The following is a 16,663-nucleotide window of genomic DNA, read 5'->3' on the forward strand; positions in this document are numbered from 1 at the left end:
CCAGTACAGCTCAAACTGAGCACCATGACATCTGTTGACACACCCATAGCAAGCAAAAGTGTCTACGGTCTACAAGTTCGAGGACTACAGTCTCAAAAACAGATTCAGCTACGCCAAGCCTACACTCGTGGTTTCATCCCGGTCGACAAGTCCTACATCCCGACTTCCAAGACAGCGCTGCTCTGGCCTCATTTAAAGCATCTAGCAAACAAACTTCCGCTGCTGAAGGACTGTGAGGTGGGACTGCTAATTGGAAGTGATTGCCCGTTGGCGTTAGCCCCCCAGGAAGTCGTCACAGGAGGCGAAAATGATCCATTTGCCCAGAGAACGGAACTCGGCTGGAGCATCGTAGGCTCATCCAATCCACATCTGGATCGCCAGGGAAACCAGAGGTTCGTCCATCGAGTGACAGTGAAGGAAATACCAGCGCCATCAGCCACTGACGTGCTGAAGGTCTTGGAATCAGACTTCAATGAAAGGAAGTATGCAGACAAAGACAAGTATGTGTCACAAGACGATGTTCGCTTCATTCAGCTCCTGAGTGACAACATAACTCAAAGGAAAGATGGACACTATGAAATGCCCCTCCCGTTCAAGAGCACAGAGCCTCCTCTGCTACCAGACAACAAGAAGCTGGCAACAGTTCGACTGCAGCACCTAAAGAAAAAATTGAAAAATAACGAGCGGTATAAAGAACAGTACAAGGCCTTCATGAAAGATATGATAAAGAAAGGTGATGCAGAGCCAGCCTCTCCTGTGACAGGACAGCAGACTACGTGGTACATACCACACCATGGGGTGTTCCACCCCAAGAAGCCAGAGAAGCTAAGGGTCGTCTTTGACTGTTCAGCGAAGTTCCGTGGTGTCTCACTAAATGATACACTGCTAACAGGTCCTGACCTGATCAACTCTCTCCTTGGAGTGCTCTGTCGTTTCAGGAAAGAGGCTGTAGCCATCATATGCGACATCGAGAAAATGTTCCATCAGTTTTACGTTTCTCCTGAACTACGGAACTACTTACGGTTTCTCTGGTGGGAGGATGGAGACCTCGAAGCAGAGCCTCAAGAGTATCAAATGGCTGTTCATCTATTCGGCGCCGCCTCGTCACCGGGATGTGCCAACTTTGGTCTGAAGTACTTGGCACGTCAACACAAGGAAGAGTATCCATCAGCGGCAGCCTTCGTTGAAAAGAACTTCTACGTCGATGATGGGCTCATCAGCGTCCCCTCCGTAGAAGAAGCAAAGGAGTTGATCGCTGAAGCACGAGAGTTGTGCAAGAGAGGAGGTTTGCGTCTACACAAGTTCAATTCAAACAAAAGGTCAGTTCTGGACTCTGTGGACCCAACTGAGAGAGCAGTCACATCTGAACCCCTCAATCTGGACCTAAATGCAGCTCCAGCAGAACGTGCTCTCGGTATCCAGTGGTCCCTTGAACATGACACCTTCAGCTTCAATGTAAACCCACAAACCAGGCCCTCTACACGTCGCGGCATCCTATCCGTCATTGCTTCTTTGTACGATCCAGTCGGATTCGTGGCTCCATTTATCTTAACTGGAAAGTGCATCCTCCATGAGCTGTGCCGTCGAGGCATTGGATGGGATGACCCACTTCCCGAAGACTTAAGTCCACGGTGGGAGAAATGGAAGAGCGACCTACAAAGGCTGAAGGAAGTCTCAATACCGAGATGCTACCAACCACAAGGTTTCTGCAAAACTGTCACGAGGGAACTACACCACTTCTCGGATGCCAGCAATATAGGGTATGGCTCGTGTTCCTATCTGAGAAGCAAGAATGAAGATGGTGAAGTTCACTGCAGCCTTGTGATGGCAAAGGCTAGAGTTGCGCCTACAAAACTCACAAGCATTCCAAGGTTGGAACTTGCAGCAGCAGTGGTCGCTGCAAGATCAAGTGTCATGCTGAGAAACGAGCTTGAAATGCCGATCCATGCAGAATTTTTCTGGACTGACTCCCAAGTTGTCCTGGCTTATATTAACAATGAAGCAAGAAGGTTCCATGTCTTCGTTGCCAATCGTGTGCAAATGATCAGAGAACACACCAGCCCCAGCCAGTGGCACTACATAGACACAACAGAAAACCCTGCTGACCATGCGTCGAGAGGTCTCAATGCAGTAGACATCTCCTCAACAAACTGGCTACCAGGACCCAAATTCCTGTGGGAACAAGAAATACATTCAGAGTCTCACCTCACTCCTGATTTGCTTGTTGGTGATCCTGAGGTCAGGTCAATGCAGGCGTTTACAACTAAAGTTGAACCTTCCAAGTCAGACTTTCTTACCCGTCTAAATCGGTTCTCCTCCTGGTCAAAACTCCTGAAAGTCATCGCAAGAATCAAGAGGCTGAATTCAAAGCAAACCCATCCTGGCAAACCTGTGAGTGTGGAAGAACGCGAGAGAGCTGCCGAATCAGTAATGAGGCTTGCACAAGAAGAAGCATTTCCCCAAGAGATGAAGATACTTCAAAAGGGAAAAAGTCTTCAAAACTCCAGCCCTCTGTTTCGCTTGGATCCCATCTTAGAAGGAGGAGCACTTCGTGTCGGTGGGAGACTAGATCAGTCATCCTTAAGCCTAGAAGTCAAACACCCTTTGATTCTACCCAAAGGAGGACATATTACCAAGCTGATCATGACCCACTGCCACGAGAGGATCTGTCACCAAGGCCGGAATCAAACTCTAACAGAACTTCGAGCCAATGGGTTTTGGGTCATCGGTGGAAGTAAGTCAGTTGCTAAGCTGATACACAGATGTGTGAAGTGCAGAAGACTCAGACGGCCTGCAGAAGAACAACGCATGGCAGAGCTTCCTAAAGAGCGTGTAGAAGTCTCTGCTCCCTTCACATACTGCGGCATCGATTGCTTCGGCCCATTCATCACTAAGAAAGCCCGCAAAGAGCAAAAGCGCTATGGCTTAATCTTCACTTGCCTTGCCTCTCGATCTGTTCACATTGAGATGCTTGAGGACTTATCCACAGATGCATTTATCAATGCCTTAAGATGCTTCATCAGTCTCAGAGGAGCCGTTCGTCAACTCCATTGCGATCAAGGAACCAATTTTGTGGGAGCTAAAAATGAGTTCAAAGAAGCACTGAAGCAATGTGACACCAAAACAATTGAGAGCTTCCTCGCAGAAAGGCAATGCGAGTTCATCTTCAATGCTCCTTCAGCAAGTCACGCTGGCGGCGTCTGGGAGCGCCAGATTCGGACTGTCCGTAATGTCCTAAATGCCACACTCTGTCAATACTCAGGCAGACTCGACGACTCTTCCCTTCGAACTCTGTTCTATGAAGCAATGGCCATTGTGAACAGCCGTCCATTAACCGCAAACGGGGTAAATGATCCTACCTCGCTCGAGCCATTAACTCCAAACCATCTCATACTGATGAAGTCCAAGATTGCCCTTCCATCGCCTGGCAAATTTGAGAAGGAAGATGTCTATGCAACTAAAAGGTGGCGAAGAGTCCAGTACCTCGTCGAACAGTTCTGGTGCCGGTGGAAGAGAGAATATCTCATGAACATCTCCACACGCCAAAAGTGGCATACGACTCGACGCAACCTTAAGGTAGATGACTTAGTCATTATAAAGGAAGACACCCCTAGAAATCAGTGGCACCTGGGACGAGTGGTTGAAACCACAAAGGAGAGCGATGGACTAGTGCGTCGCGTCAAGGTGTTAGTAGGAGAAAGGACGTCAGTTAAACAAGATCGTCCCACCAAACCTTTGATTATAGAAAGGCCCATTCAGAAACTAGTTCTTCTTCTCGAGAGTGAGTGATCAGTCTAGTTGTCTACACCTTTATCCCCTTATGACATAGGCTACTCTCAGTTCTTAAGTAGCACTCACCTGCACATATCTAGAAACACCGATACAGACATAGGACTCACGTATGAGCCATTCAGCCAGGTTGATCCTTGTCTTCACTCTTCATAACATGAGTGGTGGGAGTGTAGATGACCACTAGCAGTGTTTTATTATGATTATTCTGTTTTTATACTTTTATTTCATGTGACTTTTATTTTGACATCATGCTATCTGCAGGGGGGACTAATTTCTCCTCGCTCACGCTCGTTCATTAAAACACAAGAGGTCACGTTACAAGACGATGCATGTTTAGAGTCAGAGATTGGAAAATATTACCGTAACCTTCAACTAAAGTGTTCTTTGAAGTGTTATTCTACTCTGTGCTTGATTTGTTTGGCAGTAATAATTTGAGAATAATTTATGAAGTTGCTAGCTAGCTCTCCAACGTCCAAGTTAAGTTAATGGCGGCAGCCTTCCCTGGATCACCACTTTCTAGCACCCTTTGATATGCGGAGCGAGGTATGTGGTTCATTGTAATGTACTATTTCACATTAATTCATTTCATACGTTCATGTAAATGGTAATGAGATTCATTTCATGATGGCTGTTGCCTGCTATGCTGTTATCAATGTGATGCTAGCTTGCTAAAGTGCATTTGTCAAAGGATTATTTTGTATCTGGCTAAATTTGCCTTTGTTATTTTCCTTTAAGTTTTCACGGTGTTGATGCTATGCACACTCGTCTGAATTAAAGTACACCCGTATGGAAACACTCCCAAGCCTGTTTATTCCAAGTTGAAGGGCTGCTACACTGAATATTTACACTAATAAACTTTTGGACCTTACACCATAATGTAACGGAGTATGTACAGTGCCAAAATAAGTGCAAGGCAGTTTCCTCATATTCATTACAAAAAGTACAATTTACATGTAAATGATGATTTGCTGGATAAAATCTGTGAATGAGCTTATAAGAAACTTCTTTAGTCTTATTTCTAAGATGATATTTCTGTGGTAACAACCACACTTTTCTCCAGCAAATCAATTTTCCATTCAATAAGGAGACCCAGTGAGACAAAATATAAGGTACAGTAACAATTTATCTTTGGAAAAGAGTACGAATAGCTCTACACTGTAAAAAATAACCATGATTTTAACGGTAAAAAACTGTGAAAATGCTACAGTAAAAACCTGTTAAATGGAATATTGTAAAAAAAAATTCTTGTAACTAAATTTCAAATAGTGAAACTTTCATATATTTTAGATTCATTACATGTAAAGTAAAACATTTCAAACGTTTTTTGTTTTAATTTTGATGATTAGAGCTTACAGCTCATGAAAGTCAAAAATCAGTATCTCAAAATATTAGAATATTTAATTCAATAATTTAATATACATTTGAGTTTCAATTAATGACCATCTCTACAGTATAAATTCCGGGTATCTCTTGTACTTTGAAACCACAATAATGGGGAAGACTGCTGACATGGCAATGATCCAGAAGACAAACATTGACGCCCTCCATAAAGAGGATAAGTCACAGAGGGTTATTACTGAAAGGTGTGGCTGTTTACAGAGTGCTGTATCAAAGCATATTAAAGGCAAAGTTGACTGGAAGGAAGAATTTGGGTAGGAAAAGGTGCACAAGCAACAGAGATGACTGCAAGCTTGAGAATACTGTCAAGCAAAGCTGATTCAAACACTTGGGAGAGCTTCACAAGGACTGAAGCTGGAGTCAGTGCATCAAGAGTCACCACGCTCTGGAAAAGGGCTACCAAGCCACTTCTGAACCAGAGACAACGTCAGAAGCGTCTTAACCTGGGCTGTGGAGAAAAGGACTGGACTGTTGCTCAGTGGTCCAAAGTCCTCTTTTCAGATGAAAGTAAATTATACATTTCATTTGGAAATCAAGGTCCCAGAGTCTGGAGGAAGAGGGGAGAGGCACAGAATCCATGTTGCTTGAAGTCCAGTGTGAAGTTTCCACAGTCAGTGATGATTTGGGCTGCCATGTCATCTGCTGGTGTTGGTCCACTGTGTTTTCTGAAGTCCACAGTCAACGCAGCCATCTACCAGGAAATTTTAAAGCACTTCATGCTTCCTTCTGCTGACAAGCTTTATGGAGATGCTGATTTCATTTCCCAGCAGGACTTGGCACCTGCCCACACTGCCAAAGGTACCAAAAGCTGCTTCAATGACCATGGTGTTACTGTGCTTGATTGGCCAGCAAACTCACCTGACCTGAACCCCATAGAGAATCTATGGGGTATTGTCAAGAGGAAGATGAGAGACACCAGATCCGGCAATGCAGATGACCTGAAGGCCTCGATCAAAGCAGCCTGGGCTTCCATTACACCTGAGCAATGCCACAGGTTGATTGCCTCCATGCCATGCCGCATTGATTGTGAATTGTGAATTGTGAATTGTGAATTGTGAAGTGACATACGGCCAAGTATGGTGACCCATACTCGGAATTCGTGCTCTGCATTTAACCCATCCAACGTGCACACACACAGCAGTGAACACACACACACACCGTGAACATACACCCGGAGCAGTGGGCAGCCATTTATGCTGCGGCGCCCGGGGAGCAGTTGGGGGTTCGGTGCCTTGCTCAAGGGCACCTCGGTCGTGGTATTGAGGGTGGAGAGAGCGCTGGACATTCACTCCCCCCACCTACAATTCCTGCCGGCCCGAGACTCGAACCCGCAACCTTTGGATTACGAGTCCAACTCTCTAACCATTAGGTCACGACTTCCCTGTGAATTGATGCAGTAATTCATGCAAAAGGAGGCCCAACCAAGATGTGTATTGTTGTATTTGATATACCAGATTAAAGGGACAAAACCTCTGATTCTCATCTATCAAACTCATTTCAGCTGAGTTGATATTGACAGAAATCTCCCGTCCTTTCCCCCGGTGTCTGTCCTGGCTCAGTCAAGTTCGGGCCTCTTGGAGCCCGTAATAAGAATTTTATTCAGGTTCTGATAACTAGTTATTATTTATTAATTACTCAGAGACTTGTTTAAAAGGGATAACGAATCACCAACACAATGGTTTAATTCAAAACAATAACTAATAAAGAAATAACAAAAATAACAGCGAGTAAATAATCTTCACCACAAATGCCGGCCTCGTACATTCATTGTCTCAGCATTTTATAGCCTTGCATATCATTTGCATTAATCACATAACAAAACCTCCCATCATTTTCCCCTCTTCTGCCCCTGTTTGTGTTTGCCTCCTCTGCCCGTGCAGGCAGGAAATGTAACCTTTGCCACAGAAGCTGCACAAGACAGGGTCAGAAGTTCCACAGAAAAAATTATAACATCTTCAGATAGCAAGCATGCATATTGCTATTTTAAACTATAAGGAAAGTTGCAACACCTTAGAAAACATATGCGAATCTTGTATACACTTGTATACACAATGTCTGAACCACTATATCACATCAGTAGCAGGTGTGAGTAACACCTTAAGTCTCGGTTTCAACTAGAAATTCCATTCTGCAAGCAGGTTGCAAAATGCATCTCCTTGTTTCGACCGCTCTCTTACAAAACAAGCAAAATAACCACATAACAATTGTAACCACAAAGCAATCAATACTCGTGCTCTCAAATACACAGCACATACTTTTTGATATAGTGTCTATTATTCATATGTCTATGATGGGAGTTTGAAGTTCTATTGTTTCCAATTCATTTGTTACCATTTGCAATTCAGCTGAAAAATCATACAATTTAAGTATTTCCCTCATTAACTTCATTATTCTTTTATTCAGCAATTCTTGTTTCCTCTTTAACTTCAGGATTGCTCTCATTTTGAAGAAGATCTTTTGGTCCTCCAGTTCCCTTCTAGGTCCGTTTCATTTGTTCCTTCTTCTCCTGTTTCTTGACCTTCTTATCCTGGAGATGCTGGAGTCCCTGTACTAAAAGGTCCTTGAAATCAATTTCTATCTTATCTAACCGTTTCTTACTGCTCCCGGCAGGGGATTGATCAAGAGATCGCGTATCGATTATGGCAGGAAATGCTTCAGTATCAGTGGTTTCGACTAGGTCGTATAGACCCTGGATTGACGCACCACCAATTCAATGCTGTCCCTATCAGTTTATCACAGTGTTATGATATAGTTCACCACGTCTTTTAGGACTTGATCACCATCATACTCTGCTTATTGAGCACCGGTACGGCCGTTGCATCATAACTCATGATTTCATTTAAATTAAACAATTTCAACTAATCTATATGTGAAAGTGCAGAAGCCGCCACCATTTCAAATTCTCTGTTTCACCGGAGTTAACTCTGCCGCTGGTGTGACGTGGCATTGTCTAGTTGCCGTGCCCCCCCCCTGACTTTTACATGGTTTCGACTAGGTCTTGTAGACCTGAGCTGTGTTTATTAAGAGCGCCAATATCATTGCCGCCCTCATTACGGCCCCGAATGTGAAACTTGACATGCTTAGTCGAGCCAGGCTCCATCGCTGTGACACGGCGGGATTTTATACGTTCCCATAGCAATGTAGAGTGACCGAATCGAAGGGGAACGCTCTCGGTTACTCACGTAACCTCGGTTCCCTGAGATGAGGGAAAGAGACATTGCCATCGCCATCTTAGAATGCCAAGTTGCTTAAGTCAAAGATTTTGAATGGATGTCGTACAAGCACTGCCTTATATAGAGTGGGATTCCCGCTCATATTTCGCACGCTTGAATGCCATTGGCCAGTTTCACTGGTATGATTCAATAAGGCTTCAGTCATATTTGAGGAAAGGTTATTTCCCATAGCAATGTCTCGTTCCCTCATCTCAGGGAACTGAGGTTACATGAGTAACCGAGAGCGTTACGTTGCCAGTAAGTCATTAAGTTACCAATATATTAACAATAGAGTGCGTATCTGGGATGTGCTTGGTAATATTACGTAGTTAGGAGGACGTACTGACAACTTTGTGAGTTGGTAATTTGATGGTAATTAAATTACGGGCATGCGATTATGTTGTTTGGAAAGTCAAGAAATTACCAAAAATTACCAATACGTTACGTAACTGTTACGTCGTGTGTTAGCAGCGCATGCAAATCTTTTAGGCACCATACCTAAAAGATCGGGTGCAGTGCACAGAACCCCTCAAGTGCAACTTATTTATCTATTCATGTGCTAGCTTTATCACCATCATATTCTAGCTCAGTTAAATTTATAACCCACTAATAAATAGCCCACACCAAGGCTGTAAATATTGTCTTTAACATTGGGATGAGACCTTACTCTATCATCAATTGCCATAGCCCTTCTCATGGCTGCCGTGAAAAAAATATTTTTTTCCGCGATAGAAAGCTGAAAAAGCAGAGGTATTTCATGCAGACATTGATATATATTGGTATAAAGAAATAAAACGATGAAGGAAATGCTAGTTTAGGCCTACTAGGGAAGTAATCATTTTGAGCTATTTGCAAATAATATTTTAAAATATGAAAACATCCACTCTTGTTTTATGCCTATTAATAAGTATAAAAAGCAAAATTCTTGTGTCATCGCTTTCAGTTAGGAATTACACGAATCACGTAAATGATACCAAAACGCCCATGTTTGAGAAAAACCCTCTGCGTCGCTGGATATTATTGTCGGTCGTTTAATACTTTTATCGTAAAACAGTTATACTATATAAGATATTAATCGTTCCTCTATTTTATTCTTACCTCACTCTTTTTCAGTGTAAACTGACACTTCACGCTGGAAATTCGCGCTCTGCTTCTGTGAACAGTAAACCACGCCTATTTTGAGTTGATTGGCCCTCTTAAACATTTGGACATTTACGAGCACTTTTACTGAGGCAGATCAGCCTAGAAATGTAGCTTTTAAATCATTTGTCATCCTAACAACCAGTGTTGGGTGTAACGCGTTACTGTAATTAAATTACTTATCCACTGAAAAAGTAAAGTAAGGGATTACTGTTCATTTTTAGGTAATTTAATTACAGTTAAGTACTTGCGTTACATACAGTAAATAATTTTAACAGTTCTAAAAGCAATATTGAATTTGAAATCTAAATTTACCGTCTAAAGATATTGAATGCAGCGGCTTTAACCCTCCGCGTGCGGGTGCGTTCACTTTCAGATTTTCCTGATTCACAGATAAACCTTAAATACTCAAATCAGGGCCGGCACCAAGAGGGGGCATTCGCGGGCAGAGTTACGGTGCCCCCCACTTTCCATCCTCTCCCCTTCATGCTGAACGTGATCGTTTCGAAAGCGAAAGTGAAACCGGTAAAACAGCGCACATAAGAAAGCGATTGCACGCTTTAGCGAGCGTCAGAAACTGCACGCAACCACAGATTGCACGCTTCCCATCCCACCCCGAACCCCCCCCCCCCCCCCCCCCCCCCGCCGGCTCTGACTCAGATACATATCAATAGAATAAAATCAATAGATCAGACTAAAATCAATAGAATCTAAAAATCTTGAAGTGTCTACTTGACACTTGAACGAATTCTAATTAAAAACTAATGTTTCTGATCATGCAATCTGTATGAAACTAAAGCAAGGTACAGTCTTTCCCGTGTCTGAGCTCATTATATGCAGTCACCTGCGCGCATATGCCCTCACCTAGATACAAAAAAAAGTAAAATATTAAGAAAAAAAAAATCATCTAATATTCATCATTTTTGAAAGAAGACCTGCTATGAGAAATTTACCTCATAAGAACAGCGCAATCTGACATTATTCAGCAGAGAAGATCATTTCTGTAATTTATTCTTTCCTACATTAGTTAACGTGTTATTTTGACATAAACCTGTACAGATTTTACTAGTTGGGCTTTTCCTGAACCTCTTGCCAAACTGAAATGTATTGTTTAACTTTTAAGCCTTTTTGTTATTCAGATATTTTGCAGAGTATTTCTATTTGTTAACCAAAGGTGGTTACATTTTTTTCATAAAAATGTTTAAGTATTACAGTTGTTTTAAAGCTAAAAGGCTAAACTATTCTATGTTTGACTCGAATTGAAAGAATATAGAGTTTAATTTATATTAAGGTTTATAGGGATTTTAAGATGTAGCCTAATTAGCGATTTTAATAATTAAGTTACTTATTGAGTAACTAAGTTACTTTTCAGATAGAGTAATTAGTAAAGTAATTTAAATACAATATTGATGAAGTAATTAGTAACTGTAATTAATTACTTTTTGAAAGTAACTTACCCAACACTGCTAACAACTAACAGAGCACTGTGTGTAATGGAGTGCAGCAATTGGCAATTTGACAATTTGGCCATTTCTAATGATTTCTTACTCTTTTTATAGATAGCCTATGCTATTCATTTCTTTCTCTCCTCAAGTCAAGTCAAGTTGAGCTTTATTGTCATTCCACTACATGTGGGGACATACAGTGGAATGAAATGTCGTGCCTCGCAGGACCACGGTGCTACATAAATACAGACATACAACAATGAAGTAAAAAAAACACTATAAACCTATACACAACTAACCTACTGACAGATTTAACTATAAGTATACTATATATAAGTATTTACCCTATACAAACTAAAAGAATAAAGGATAAAAAATACAAACTATACGAATGCTTCACATAAATATATACCCTATACAAACTAAAAAATAGAAGATAAAAAATACAAACTATACGAATGCGTCACAAATACTGTACATGTGCAAAGAGAAACATTGAGTCAAGCAGCTGGTTGGTCCTCACTACATGTTTTACATGTGCTATTGTTTCTTTCACTCCACAATACTCACATAAACCCTTATCGTGTACTTCAGTCAAAAATGTGTTCTGTCCTCTTCCTTCCCATTCTTCACTAGTTATTCACTAGTTACTATAGTTATTTTCGACTTTTTTTATTTTATTCATTCCTTTCCATTTTGTAATATTGCCCCAATAATGTATTTTACTTCTTCTTTACCTAAATTTACATTGATATCTATTCCATTCCTTTTTAAAGCATTTTAGCTAATTCATTAGCTATTTTATATCTAGCTAATGCTACATGTGCTGCAGCAAAATCCTGTTATAACTCCTTTCCTTTGTATATGCCAAAGTAACATAAATATCTCATCCATCAGATCTTCAATTAATGATTAGAGTGCATAGGGCGCAGAGGCAGAGAGGGGCCCACAATGATATCACTTTGATCGCCAACTCAACTTTTCAAATCAAACTAAGTTGAAAATAAGTTGAAAAATAGGTGCATGGTTGGTCCTATTGGATCTGACAGCATAGCCCGTAACCCAGGAAGAGCACTGCTTCTTTTTCCAAATGTGAATATGTCATTTACTTAAAGCACTTAAAAGCAAAAAATAGCCTGTTTAAAACAGTTATGCAAAACTAAATTATGAATGTTTTTAGTCTAACAAATCCAAGTGACTTATTTATTTAAAAAAAAAACAAAAAGGTATTAAATCGAAGAAAAGTATTGAAGTATTGAATTATTTAAAAAAATGCCTTGACCATTTAAAACAAATAGCCAATAAAGCAATAGACACCACAGATATTTCTGAAAATAACGTTTTATTTCTTTCTACATTCTAAGTTTAACACATATCAGTAATACGCCTCATGCTCATGAATTTCATGTTGCTGTATCCCATATCTCTGAAGCTCCTGTACTCTCCAGGTCTGAAGTATGCCATCCTGCCTCTGTAGTGGGGCTGCTCATAGAAGAGCCAGTGGCCGTCCATCACATGACAGGACTGGCAATCAGACATACGGAAACGGTCCATGATGTTTTCACAGTCATCCATCAACTCATACATCTGTCCTCCGAAGTTGTCCCTCTCGTAGATCCTCATTCTGTAGGATCCCCTGTACTGTAAAACAAGGAAAGAATGTTTTCATTAGAATGTTTTCATTATTTAGAGGATTCTCAGCAATGCATGCATGATATAGTATTGTTTTTTGGGGGAAAAAAGTTGTTACATTACTAAATCTACACAACACTATAAAGAAAGTGAGAGCCATACAGGAGGAATCATGCGGCAGGATCTGACAGTGTCGAACATCATGCCCATGCTCATCATGCGCTGTATATCATGGTACTCGCCCCTCCTCAGGAAGAACTGGTTCCCCATGTAGCTGTTGCGCTCATAGACCATGAAACAACCACTCTCCACCCTGACTGAACCAATGCGGCTCAGGTAAGAAGAGATATCAGAGCAGTCGCTCATGCAGTCATAGCTGCGCCCCTGGAAGTTCCTGTCCTCGTAGAAGATGATCTGTTGATGGGATTAAAAATTCAGCTGATTTTTAATAAATTAATTGCCATGTACATCTCATCTGCATCATATTTCGTATTAGCCATTAAAAGAGTTAAAGGGATAGTTCACCCAAAAATGAAAATTCCAAACAGTAACCGAACGGTAGCCATTGTCTTCATTGACTTCTATAGTGTTCCAATGGCTACCATCAACTGTTACCAACATTCTTCAAAATATCTTCTTGTGTTCAACAGAAGAAACCTTATACGGGTTTGGAACAACTTGAAGGTACGTAAATGATGGCAGAATTTTCATTTTTGGGTGAACTACCCCTTTAAACAAATACAAACTGGATGCGATATTAGCCAAAAGCTTTCAATTAAATATTAAGCATACCAATTTCAAACATTATTACCTTGCCCATTGTGGTAGTGTGTTGTTATTTCAGTGCTTCAGCTCACTTCACCGGCTGTACTTTGATGGCCTTTGGTGGTGGTTTTTATACAAAAACCAGTGACCCACATTTTGTTGTTATTCAAATGCCAAAAGCTGATGATCTAGCAGTATGACTTCTGCTGAAGTGGTCCAGTAAACTGAAACAATAGTTTTTATCCATACATCTCTGGCAGCTTTTCATGCATTGTCTTTTACAGTATTGGCAAACTATAGTCAAATCCAGAGCGAATGTTCTTTCAATATCACAAATGACATAATAACCATATTCACATGACAGAGATAAAATGTGATGGATAGTTTTTCTCTTATTGCTGATGCACTCCAACTACAGACAAAACGAGTGTGCTACCAAATCACTAATTTATCAGAAATGTAAAACTGAAAAAGCAATTCTGTGTCCTCAAATTTACTTTAAATAATTTCTTTAAATAATGCATGTGCTATTTTTCAGTAAATGTGAACAAATTAAAACATTTTACTTATTGTCACATATTTAAATGATGCTCTAGAAATTTCAGTTTCTTCCGTGTAGGCTACTTGCATGCACATTACAAGCAGGAACGCTCCTGCAGGAAGTCAAGTCACCTTTATTTAAACACTCAATTTTCAGTTAAAGGCATTTCATTATTCAATTCATTGATGTCATCGTCCAGCTTAGCTCAGTTTAAATAGTGTCTTTGCAATCAGGTCGACGATATCGCTGGAAATGAAGTGTCCCCAACTAAGCAAGTGTAGGGGATCTACAAATTCTATTACGTGGAGACTTTTATTTTGACTGGTGTTACGGGCGCCGCCATTGTGTGTGTTCGCACGAGAGAAGCAGAACGGAAAAAAAGGCTGTGACACACGGAAAAATGTGTTGGTCTTCGGGTAGTTTATAATGGAAAAAAAGTTACGTGAGACCCGTGAGAGACATTGGAACTGCGTGATGCTGCTTTAAAGTGTCTGATTGTGCTAACGAGACAGTTATTGAAAGCAACAGAACGAGTTTTCTTCGTGTTTGCACGTGAAGCTGTGAAAAAGGCCTGCTAATGGTTAGCAAGTTATTTGCCATAGGAGTTGAATATTCTCGTGTTTTCTTTGTATCTACATTCAGTTTTGTTTCACTTGTTCAAACGAACTTGAAACGCAATGAGTGCTGTTACTGATTGTGTGTGGAGGAGTCGCTGAGTCGTCGGATAGGGCCGTGTATTGTTCATCTTCTCAATACGCCTCCGTCAGCTGGGATTGAGGCCTCGTGAGATCAAGCTGCCATCGTCAGGATCTCGGGGACAATCGCTGAGAGTTATTGAGTAAAGAGACATTACCCTGCCATCCACGGGATGTCATTCAACACCTCATCCACAAACTAAGAGTGGTGATGTGCACTATTTTTCTCTTTTTCTACTTGAACACTGGTAAGCAAACTGCTTTTTCTCTCAGTGAGTAACTATCGTTTATGGAACTGTGAGTAGTGAGCTTTCCTGGAAAGGGGTTCATAGACTTTCTTCTGTTTGCATTTGTGAACTTTTTGATACTAGAGCACGAGAATGGACAGAGTCTAACTTTTTCCTTCTTTTTCCTGGATTTCTTATTTTTGAATTGGACTTTGAACTTTTTGAACAGAATTGAAGTGAACCTACTTTGCAATTTCAATGTAAATTTACTGTAGAACTGTGTGGTTAAAAACGAGACACTGATTGTCATTTTTTTCACATATTTCATTCAACGTTGATTGAACTTGCAATTGATTCTCTCCTTTTGTAAAAGAAAACAACAAAACCAATCGAAATTCAGTTACATAAACATTTTATTAGTGATGTCAAAAGTGTTTGTTGCTTTAAGTCGCTTATACTAAGGAGTGGGGGCGTCTTACCTGTCCTGTTAGATCTGGGGAGGGTGGGTTTTTGCAGACAGTTACATTTATTCCTGAATTTCTGCACAGACATGCACTTCAGGTGGCTGCCGTGTACTAAATGAATCCTGAAGCCCACCTCACCATATCTTGAGTATTCATATATTGCAACACGATAGGCACAACATACAAGTGAAACTTGTACAGAGACTAAAAGCATTGGGTGGGGGGACTAGGATCCTGTTTCTCACTCAGTCTTCCTTAGTTAAGTGCTTAATATTTCCCCCACAAGGCAGTGGCATATTCCCCTCTGCCACATATTGGCATCACGAACAAGATTAATTCCTGATTTAGTGTACATTACTGGTCCTTGAGTTGACGCTATGGCTGAACTGGAGGAATTAAAGAGATAGTTTGAAGAGATGCAAAGGAGGTTCGGTGAGTAGACAGGCATGTTAGAGCAAGTCAGAGTCGAACAGAGAGAGGCACTTTCTCTTGCTAAAACTGTTATTGAACAGCAGGCTGCCGCTCAAAGAGCACCATCTACAGTGTACATCCCGAGAGACCGTAAGCTTCCAGAGTTCAGCGGTTGTCGTTCCAAGCCTGGTGAGTTGAGTATAGAAGAATGGATAAATTCAATGAAGTCTGCCTTCAAGGTGATGAAAATTCCAGAAGAAGACAGAATTGAGTTTGTTAAGCAGTATTTAAAAGATGGCAACTGGCAAAGAACTTTAAAAGAAATTTAAAAGAACTTGACTGGCAAAGATTAAAGTCAAGTTCATGCTCAACGGAAAGGAGAGGTTAGTGGATGAGATTTTCTATGCTTTGGACCAGACTTATGGGGACAAACTTCCCATTGGTAGCAGACTGAAAGAGTTTTATGACTGCAAACAAATGCCTGGAGAAACCATCCGTTCGTATGCTTATGACTTGCAGGAGAAGCTGAGTATCATCCAGAGCAGAGAGCGTCTAGAGTTCCTGATGCTGATGGCGTATTAAAGGAACAGCTTGTGTTAGGCCTCAAAGATGATTCGCTATGGCGTGAAATGAAGAGGAGAGTTAAAGCCGAGAAAGACCTGACATTCATCCAGCTTATGCAGGAAGCTATTACTTGGTTGGAAGATGAAGAGGTGCAAGTTCCAAGCAATTTGAGAACCAGTACTCGTTCATGCGGTGTCGTTCATGCTACCATTTCAACAGAGAGCTCTTCAGCCCCTCTCACCTTGGAGTTGCTTCACGAAGCTATTCTACCGATAGCTGCTCGACAAGAAGAACTGTTTCAGATGGTAAACAGCAAAGAAAAAGGGAAACCTCTTGCGAAGGAAAGCAAGACAAAAAGTGCACCTTTAAAAGATAGT

General features: G+C 41.1%; 2 protein-coding genes across 2 annotated transcripts in view; both read right to left on the reverse strand.

The window, feature by feature from the left end:
* Positions 1 to 16,663, reverse strand: part of LOC306877421 (gamma-crystallin M2-like) — a gene marked incomplete at both ends in the record, with an annotated part of 70,933 nt that overhangs the window by 42,491 nt on the left and 11,779 nt on the right. The gene's annotated exons all lie outside the window — the stretch shown is intronic.
* On the reverse strand, positions 12,353 to 13,036 carry LOC306877350 (gamma-crystallin M1; the record flags this gene model as incomplete). Its single annotated transcript, XM_079429071.1, has 2 exons — positions 12,782 to 13,036; positions 12,353 to 12,628 (listed from the first exon to the last, which is right to left on the reverse strand). Exons 1-2 carry the CDS (start codon positions 12,983 to 12,985, stop codon positions 12,353 to 12,355), a joined length of 480 nt encoding a protein of 159 aa, XP_079285197.1. The 5' UTR covers positions 12,986 to 13,036.

This window comes from Barbus barbus (assembly GCF_936440315.1).
Source record: "Barbus barbus genome assembly, chromosome: 11".
In the NCBI taxonomy this organism is placed as follows: domain Eukaryota; kingdom Metazoa; phylum Chordata; class Actinopteri; order Cypriniformes; family Cyprinidae; genus Barbus; species Barbus barbus.